The sequence below is a fragment of the Glandiceps talaboti genome, chromosome 21, assembly GCF_964340395.1.
Source record: "Glandiceps talaboti chromosome 21, keGlaTala1.1, whole genome shotgun sequence".
In the NCBI taxonomy this organism is placed as follows: Eukaryota; Metazoa; Hemichordata; class Enteropneusta; family Spengelidae; genus Glandiceps; species Glandiceps talaboti.
Genome location: NC_135569.1, coordinates 11,814,874 through 11,825,573, shown reverse-complemented (window position 1 = coordinate 11,825,573; position 10,700 = coordinate 11,814,874). Strand labels below are relative to the sequence as shown.

General features: G+C 35.0%; 1 protein-coding gene across 1 annotated transcript; it reads right to left on the bottom strand.

Annotated features, from left to right (window-relative positions):
* Window positions 1-530: 530 nt before the first annotated feature.
* LOC144451843 (NADH dehydrogenase [ubiquinone] 1 beta subcomplex subunit 5, mitochondrial-like) lies at window positions 531-7,858 on the bottom strand. The gene is made up of 6 exons (XM_078142749.1): window positions 7,746-7,858; window positions 6,961-7,058; window positions 6,106-6,172; window positions 4,324-4,385; window positions 3,165-3,271; window positions 531-2,139 (listed from the first exon to the last, which is right to left on the bottom strand). Exons 1-6 carry the CDS (start codon window positions 7,849-7,851, stop codon window positions 2,019-2,021), a joined length of 561 nt encoding a protein of 186 aa, XP_077998875.1. The 5' UTR covers window positions 7,852-7,858; the 3' UTR covers window positions 531-2,018.
* Window positions 7,859-10,700: the final 2,842 nt, after the last annotated feature.

Genomic DNA, 10,700 nt, shown 5'->3' with positions numbered 1-10,700 from the left:
TACCCCGAATGCATCTGTTTTGGGAGAACTTGGAAGAACCCATATACATTTATATCAAGTGGTGGCTGAAAGTTGTATCAATGCCAGAGTGTAGAATTACTACTTTCTTTTGGTAAGGGAAGATGAACGTGGTAAGAAAGCTGGGCAACGCAGATTCGATGTATTTTGAACAGGTATGGATTTGGTCAAGCCTGGTTGAATCATAGACCCCACCCTTCGTGGAGGGTCTGTGGAGATTTTCAAGGTGTTGAAAACAAAAATAATTTTATTCTTGTCTTCTCACAATAAAGGGTTAAATATTTCTGTCAACAGGAATGGTGGGGAGAATGTTCAATTACAAGTCGTTATAGAAACAGGTCGGTGACGGTGTGATGGATTTGATTAAGTCACTAGTTAGCAATAGAAACAGGTCGGTGTGATGGATTTGATCAAGTCACCAGTTAGCAATAGAAATTTAATTGACACTAACTTTACTTGCTGAAGTCAACACATCTAAATAAAGATGCTGACAAAACAAATGTTTCTGTAAATTTTATTTACCAATGCAAATGATATCACCATGGTCTTTTTCACTCCCTATACACAGCATCATGTCTTGGTATATAGCAAATTATTCCTTATTTCAGTCAGTGTTGCTGAAATCTCAAAGCAGATAAATTTTTTGTTTACTAGCAACTGAAAAAATGTGAAAATAAATCTACAGTCCAGCAAGATCTTCATCAACTCTATTTGTACTTGGTACAAAACTATGAAGACTACTTGGTGTTTTAATTCACAACGTTGTAAACTGTATATAAGTTTAGATTTGACTACTTTCTATTTGCTTACTATACACATCTACTAGTAACGTACTTGTTCCCTGGCATGTATGGTCCAACGTAATGAGTAAGTTAACACATGGCTTTACGTCTGTTGCATAAAATCTTGTAGAATTTCATGTAATCTGGTCACAATGTCCATATATAATATTATGACGTTTGCATCATTCACTATTACAGATAAAGTGATCTACATAAGTGATATCAAGAACTGAATTCTTGAGCATAACTGACAATAATAGGGAACTTGCAATCCAGACTGAGCATGCTCAGATGCAAAGGACTATGGGATTATCTGTGGTTATCATAATACATAATCTGGAACTACCGATTAAAATTAACCTCCCATAATGGTCAGGGTGATTATGAATTGATTATTTGTGGTTACAAACAATGTATCAACATTGTTTACAATACTAATTGATAAGTGTTTATCATCACATTTCCCATGATGCAACATTCAACATGGTGGGTTTGCAAGTGCCCTATTGAAAACTGTTTTTCAACCTAGCTTTACATAGGTGTAATGTTATGCTATAGATCAATACAGTATATACTCCAATGGAAAGTACAAGATTTTTTTATGTATTGTGTATTCTTGTATTATTTGTGTATTGAGTCTGGTAGCATATGGCTTTTCTACTTCCGTACAAGATAGTAGATAAGATAGTGTACGCCCTTAGAAAAGTTTTATACAATGAAATGTAGTAATGAACAAGACAACAGAACTACTTTGAATTGTGCAAAGACAGAAAATAAACACAGTTTAATTTGCTATGCCCATGCATGTCAAACAAGTTATGCCACTTGTGCCATACCTATGCAAATCTCACTGTATGCACATGAAATCAATAGAAATACCGCTGGGTGCCGTCAATTAAAGTCTTTGTATGCAGTCTGCGTGCGGGTAGTTTTGTCAGTAGATTGAGAAAAAAAAAACACGTTTCACTTTGCTCAAAATTTTCATTCAAGGCTGTATTTCATACTGTTGTAAATGGAAAGACTGTTCAAATATCTTCAGAATAACGACACATTGATATCATACTTCTGGCTAACGTTATTCCTATGGTTTTCATGTGTGTACAGTGAGCAACACAATATGTGTAGCAATGACTGAGATCAGCTCTATAATTATTGAAAACTCTGTACAAAGCGGTAAAACAATCATTCAGCAAACACAAAGTTAGTCTGTATCATTATTTATGGTGGCAAGTTCTTCACACTGTCACCGTAATCAGCTAAAGACGGTGTAGGGTAGTAATACCAATGGCCATCATCACCACGCTCTTTGATTAATTTCTTTACCTCTTCTTCTTGACTTCTGTGAGGGAAAATATATTTATAGTCTTAATCATTTATGTTTGCCACAAATTAGAAAATAGAACTGTCATTGCAGTTTCCAATCGAAGTATGAATGATTAAGTATGCCAACATATTGATACACAATCAGGGTTGACATACACGCTGGCACGCTATCCCGAGTCTAGTAACTTTCTGTAAGGACCAGTAAAAGTTACTAAAATGCCCATTGCAGGTAGTCCGACGGGATAGTGACTTTTCGATAGGTATATTAGGGAGCTCAGAATTCAAAATACCAGCTATATGAATTCACGGTAAAATTCATTCGATTTTTAATTTGCTATTTTGACCAACTCCGGTTGTCTATTTGCGATAACATTATGATTAGTGTGGAAACGGGGTAGATTTTATATGATTTCATGCCATAAAAGCTTATATTGTGTAGTTTTCGGAAAGCACGCCCGGTGGGAAAGTTGTCCAACAGGCGATCTCGCGCCATTGCTGTACTACGTGGCCCTTGATTCTGGAGGGGTGTCTCTTGAAAACGGGAATAGCAAAGGGTGAGCCAATCACGTGAGACTTTTCAAATGTAGCTAATATTATATGGCATGTGGCAAACTCATTGATATCCATTCGCTCAGTGATTTGGCTTTGTTAAGTTCATCATTATTTTGACATTTCTGCAAATAAAATAATACTTCAGAGCCAATTTATGTGATTATGTGATTCAAATGATGTTTCCATGCCACTACTTGGGGTATATGATAAAACCTTTACGGCCCAGATATGGGTTTTGCAGACCTCGGTAGTACTGCTTACTCCTAAAGTTGGGCCCTTCCACTGTACAACCTCAGTCTGACAACAACTGTAACAAACTAACCTACAAACACACACACATGTATGATGACAATAACTGTAACAAACTTACCTATAAATACATTGATGAATGTGATGATAAGGTTATTATCACAGGTACATAACTTAACAATGTGTGTTCAAAAGAGTAGTATTACCATATTTTTCAACCCTCTAGACATATTAACTCACCTCAGGTATTGTTTGTCTGTTTCCTCATCCAAGTAGGATATCATTTTTTCATAATCTTTCTGTGGCGGTACACAAAAGTGTTTAGCTAGAAATCTTGTAATGGGATGCTGTAAGATTAACAACACAAATAGGTTAGTCATCTCTTCAATTATCCCCTTTAATTTTATTTAATTTCAAAATCATTTGTTGGTCATTTTGTTGTATTTTATATTCTTTCCACCAGGGGGTATTTTTTTGTACACAAACAAAGCTACAAGTTGAGCAAAACACCACGACTGTCAAAAGTCTGGACTTTTTTTTGTAATTTATCTTAAATACTATCATCGCTGAAATTAATAGAATTAAACATAACATGGTGTGCACTGGATTTTCAAGACATCTGTTCTAACCCACTGGACTTTCATTTCTATGAATATTCATGAGTACCCTCGTTTATGGAACGTCTAACTCAGATGCTTGGTTTAACCACTAGAGGGCGTTTGAGGTGATAGTACAGATGCTAGATTATATTTCATGTGTATGAATCCTAAACCTAGTGACTAGCGCACGTTCTGTATGTGCATTGTACATGCTGACTATTAGATTGTATGTTATAGGTTATGTATTTGCATACAATTAGCATTTAAATAAAACATATTTCTTGAGGGTTTTTTTTTTACAAAATATAACGTCTGAATAGACTACAAAAGACCTTGCGTAATACAAAAGTCTGAAGACATTGGTTGATTTCTTGATCTGTTGAAAACATGTCAATTGTAATAAATGTCAAATATTCCATCAAATATGCACACAAAATAAAGTGACCATATGGATGAGGATTGGGGTATTTGGGGATTTTTAATTTATAAAACAATTTTATCATGGCTTCCTACTTGAAAAATCAATATGAAACAACATATGCCAAATCCTTGTTTGTAACTCATTAAATTACAAAAGTCTGATAATGTGTACAATTTTTGGTATTGTATGTAACATAAACTATTTTACACATTTTTTTAGTTTTTTGCACGTTATTGAGTTACAAACACAGACCTCAATGTTGTTTCACATTGATTTTTAAAGTAGGAAGCTATGATAAAATTGTTTTGTAAAGTAAAAATCCAAAATGAGTACCAAATCCTCATCCATATGGCCACTTTAACGCAACCGAGTCTAATACCTTATGATATTCCCAATGTTCTGGTCTATAACCTTCCGGGATTTCTGCATACTGAGCTTCTCCTGAAAAACAAGAAAATGCACTGCAGTAAGTGTTGGATTGGACAACAGGACATCAACTCTCTACTATGCCGTGCTGGCTACAAACAATCACGTCACACAACTTATTATATGTGTGTGTGTCAGTTCAAAACAATTATGGTAAAATAAAATGCACCTTGGGGACAACCCCCCCCCCCCCCCCTCCTTCCATGTGTATGACCTTTGACCTTTATACAAGCATGAACACTATTATGGGATAATATTCAGACTAATGAGGAGCCACGCAATTTTGAAGAAGAAAAAGAAGTCTACAATCAACTGTTTTCCTATAGAGTTAATATAGTATTCAGTTGCCATATTGGATTCCAAAATGGCTAAATTTTGATGTCATCGTGACCTCTATTTTGAAAAGTTGAGCAGTGATTATAGTTTGGAGGTTGCTTTGTTATTTACAAGGTGCTTTCTACATTGAAGGTATTTTTTTTATTGTGACTATTAACTTCAAGATAACCAGTACACAGCACTATAGCATGCACAACTTACCACTGTTGTTCACTTGGCAATGTATATACACACTGTAACATTGCAAGCAATACAAATCATTTATGTGTAATACAGTTGGCTAAATCTATACTACTAACTATGGTGATATTTGGTTTATGTATTGGAGACAATTACAAAACAAAACACAAACCTACAAACACACTGACGTATATGATGACAATAACTGTAACAAACTAACCTACAAACACACTGACGTATATGATAACAACAACTGTAACAAACTAACCTACAAACACACTGACGTATATGATAACAACAACTGTAACAAACTAACCTACAAACACACTGACGTATATGATAACAACAACTGTAACAAACTAACCTACAAACACACTGACGTATATGATAACAACAACTGTAACAAACTAACCTACAAACACACTGACGTATATGATAACAACTGTAACAAACTAACCTACAAACACACTGACGTATATGATAACAACAACTGTAACAAACTAACCTACAAACACACTGACGTATATGATAACAACTGTAACAAACTAACCTACAAACACACTGACGTATATGATAACAACAACTGTAACAAACTAACCTACAAACACACTGACATATATGATGACAACAACTGTAACAAACTAACCTACAAACACACTGACGTATATGATAACAACTGTAACAAACTAACCTACAAACACACTGACGTATATGATAACAACAACTGTAACAAACTAACCTACAAACACACTGACGTATATGATAACAACAACTGTAACAAACTAACCTACAAACACACTGACGTATATGATGACAACAACTGTAACAAACTAACCTACAAACACACTGACGTATATGATAACAACAACTGTAACAAACTAACCTACAAACACACTGACGTATATGATAACAACAACTGTAACAAACTAACCTACAAACACACTGACGTATATGATAACAACAACTGTAACAAACTAACCTACAAACACACTGACGTATATGATAACAACAACTGTAACAAACTAACCTACAAACACACTGACGTATATGATAACAACAACTGTAACAAACTAACCTACAAACACACTGACGTATATGATAACAACAACTGTAACAAACTAACCTACAAACACACTGACGTATATGATAACAACAACTGTAACAAACTAACCTACAAACACACTGACGTATATGATAACAACAACTGAAACAAACTTACCTATAAATACGTTGATGAATGTGATGACAATCGTTGCTGGTACAACTGTCACAAGTGTGTACGTTCTCTGTCATACAAAACACAAACAAGATGTAAGTGCTGAAAGTGGATGAGATCTTTATACGCTACTGTACAAGGTTAAAACATTTTCTAACATAGTATAAACCATACACAATCAATGACCATAGTTCAGAGTCTGCTCCAAGTGCAATATTTTCACCTGTTGAAATACCAGTAAATTTAAAATGTCACCTGCTGAATGCAAGTATTTACAAAAATTCACCTGCAAATGCCAGTAATTACTGGCAACTTGCTAAGTCAATAAGTGATAAGTTTCAACTTTATGGGTTTAAAACTATATCTTTCATTGGGGTATACTGTAGTTACTCCTAAGACAAATTATTAGTTTGGTTCTCTTACTAACTTACAGAAATCATAGGGAAGTCGGACCTTCACAAAATAAAATTTAAAAAAACAAAAAAAACAAAGGGTGGATATTATTGTATTAATTATGCTACTGTGTCTCTGTAGATATGGAAGCTGTTGTCAAATGCTACAACTAAATATACTGATGTACTGTGTGCTCTCTAAGCCAATTTGATGTGCCATTGACACACAATTTCTAGTGATGCACCAATATTTGATATTCCCCTATATCTTACTATGTGGTGTGTGCGTGCCCTCTAAGCTAATTTGAAATGCCACTGATGCACACAATTTCTAGTGACACACCAATATTTGTTGTTTCCCTATCTCTTTCTATGTAGTGACTCACAAGAAATGTCAGTTTTCCTCATTTTGACTCACAACACCAAATTTGGCTACCACTAGAGGGCGCACAACTGGTGTACTTACCAGTAACCGTATAAATCTGTTATCAGAGTACTTAGATGGTTGAATTATAAACTTGGCTTTGTTAAAACCACCTGCCATTCCCCTTGATATGATTGGGGCTGAAATAGTAACATAACAAATAAAGAATTAGTTCATGCAATACTAAATGTCTATAAGTTAACTTTCATATCATCAAGGTTAAGAGTTTATGAGCTGATCATGAGTCAAGTGCCAAAAATGTAACAGTCAAATGTTCAATAGACAGACCTAACAAAAAAAATTATTGCAGCTATACAAAATAATACATAACTTTGGATGTGAATAGATGTGTTAGTCACTGTTTTATATAAACAAACTTTACAACTTTAGAATTTTCTGTGTATCCTTAACGTACGTGAATTACATCCCCTTTCCACTGCTCTATCGCACAGAGTAATTGATACCAATGTATCGTGTAAGAACTGCTTTTTGCGAGAACAGTTTCGAATTGATGACTCCAGTCTCCATCTCCGTGGCAAGCTGGAATGATAACTGTTTTATGTCATTTTCAGCCAGAATTCAAGAGTTAAAAGAAGGTTGCCCCTGCTTTTCATGAAGTATAATCTCCAAGTCCGAATTTCTTTTCAGCAATGCTTATATACTTAAACAGTCTCACACGAGTTATCGCTGTTTTGTATCGATACCCCGGCGTACACATATTGTAATTTGTAAACTTCAATGTGATCTAGTAGTAACATTATCCACGAGATTATGGAATATCCCTTCATCAGTAATACAAGAATTTGTAATCATAAACACTTAATTACCTAAAGTTCCTCTTGAGCTTTGCTGCAGCAGTAAATTGCATCTTTCAAGGGGTACTTTCAGGCGATTAACCTGCAGAAGTCTTGATATCGATGCAGATGCCGCCATCTTGCATTTGCGGTGTCAAGTGGCATCATGGGAGAAATAATACGCCCGCAACGTGCATTCATTACGGTTTACTAGGCATTTGTTTTTCCTCCATTCTTGTTCAATATTGTTTCATATTCTTTGTTTGCATGAAGAAATGAAAAAAAAAAATGTGAATGACACATTTGACACAAATGAGTCCTTTAGTTCTCGCGGCTTCGCCGCTCGGGGCGCACTTTTCTACGCCTTACGATAGATAGATAGTAAGGAGACGATATATAGTCACGAGCCTGACAGCGACCTTACAAAATAACATGACTTCAACCAATCATTTATATTACACGATGATTTATTACGACAGTGAAATATATGTTGAAACTGTAGCTGTGACAGACAATATTTACATCTTCAACAAAATTAATCCTAGCTAGATCGGAAATTCAACTTCTTTCAACACTGGAAAATGTACAGGGCTCTAAAAAAAATATATGGGACAGTGTTATCACCACACGACACCCAAGTGTCTGGCGATCGGCCAAAATGACGTCATCTTGCAAGCTTTATCATTTAAACTCACATTATCTAATACATACATCTGATGGAATTTGCCAGTAATGCCACTACCTATTTTCTATGGCCTAGAAACGATAAATGTATGAAAGTGGCCAAATGGATGAGAAAAGGGTATTTATTTTCAGTTTGTAATATTGATGAAGCAACTTTACCATACTTTCCTACTTGAAAAAAAATGTGAAACAGCATCGACCAAGTCCGTATTTGTAACTCAATAAATTGCTAAAGGTAACAATTATGTAAAAACAAAAGACTTAGTGTAAATTTTATGTACACTAACAAACATTGTACATTTTTAAATTTGTTTTGCAATATACTGAGTTACAAAACAAGTGACACATACACATAATGTGTGTGTATATATATATATATATATGCATAATGTTGTATCGCATTTTGTCAATTAGAAAAACATATAGTAGTGTTGTCTGTCAATTAAAATTCCATACTTATTTATACCCATATTTGTTGTCTTCAATATGGCCACTTAATATAAGAAATATGACACTATTTTTAAAATCACAAACTACTGTGACCCTATAAAATGAAATTAACCAAATAACAATGTAGTCTATAGTTATATAATTTGCATAAATTATAAATTGTAATATCTCATGATGGAACTTAATAATAATAACCCCACAGAAAAAAACTTACTTTTGCTTTAAAGACAAGAAAAAACGTTCAATGATTGTAGAACTTTTAGATACTATTCCCCTATTTGTTTCTTTGTTCAGCCAAGGACAATAACGAGTGACCTAGGGTGTCTTGTCAATACCAGTCGCAAGATTAGTAGTGGCAAGCCCTTGGGTCACTAGTATTTCCCGGTATAATTAATACAATATTGGGGAATATAATTACACCATCACTAGCAATACACCGATGACGTAGACACATGTTGTCGTGACGTATACGCACGGTGTCGTGACGTAGAAAGGCCAGGGTGTAAATATTTTTTTGTTCAACTTGACTTGTACTTTGAAAACTGCTAAGTGTTAAATAAAACAAAGGCACGACTTGGCATGTGAGTTTTTTCGATCTCGTGTTCAGACAGGAATCTTTAAAGGTATCACGCCCTTCTGGGAAATATCACAGAGTACTTCTAAATTTCTTCTTTTTCTTTTTCCTTTCATAAAATCGGCTGAGTTCTTTCGATCTAGCATGTAGTGCGTCGTTGTTGAATTCAAAGCGATTCTCTGGGTTTAGGGTGACGTAATGCATACATATTATTGTCGTACGAACTCCAATATCAAACAGAAGTAATGTTAACGTTAAAGATGAACATAGTATCGGGTTCAGCTCTGGGAAGTAGGATTCTAGAACTGTGAAAAACTCACGCGCATCAATTACATATGCTTCAAGATCTAAACTGAAAACATGTACAAACTTGGCGACAAACGTGCAAAGACCAAACACAAGTACAATTATCTGCAGTGGAAGTAGAAATAAAAAAGTTGATCGAATATTCTCCATTTCTTTCTTCTCTTTAACTTCAAGTTTCTTGACGTCTTCGTTACATCTGGATCGATCCAAACCCATTTCCTAGAAACACAATAGATGAAATTTACTAATTTGTAAGGATCTAGTTTTCAAGTCGTCTGACAAATGAATCGTAAACTAACGATTTTATGCCAAAATGTCCTTTCTCATTATAACATGAATGTGATTCAACGTTACAAATATTCGTCAGATTTCCAAACTTGTTTCCGTTAAAATTAACTGTCATATACCTCCTGGAAAATAGTGATGGTCCTCCCCTAACCACGAAATTTAACAGACAGACAGACAGACAAACAAACAAACAGACAGACGCACGCACGCACGCGCGCGCGCTCACACACACACACACACACATACATACATACATACATACATACATACATACATACATACATACATACATACATACATACATACACACATACACACATACACATCCACTTACATCCAACCACCCCACACATATCCTAAAACTTGATAAATAACCCACCTTGTCGTGAAGTAAAATCTTCCTTATTTCTTTCTCCATAACGATATCTCTAAGTGCGTATAGTTTTGGTTCCAATACCCAGTCACCAAGTACAGGTAGAAATAGGGCCAGATGTTCGATGACAGAGAATTGATGGAGTGAACTCCATAATGGAATGAACACATTCAGGACTAAAATCGTGTCATTTGCTATCAGAAACAGTGACAGAAGTCTGGCAAACGACGTGAAAAGACCCAAGACTGATGACTTGATGCTTGAATCAATTCTCCGGAAAGTGCTGTTCAACATGAATACAGGAAATTCTTCT

Coding starts and splice junctions, on each gene's coding strand:
- LOC144451843 (XM_078142749.1), bottom strand. CDS start 7,851: ATGGCGGCATCTGCATCGATATCAAGACTTCTGCAGGTTAATCGCCTG. Junction 4,386..6,105: donor ATTCATCAACGTATTTATAG/GTAAGTTTGTTT, acceptor CTTGTTTTTCAG/GAGAAGCTCAGTATGCAGAA. Junction 3,272..4,323: donor AACATTGGGAATATCATAAG/GTATTAGACTCG, acceptor TTAATCTTACAG/CATCCCATTACAAGATTTCT.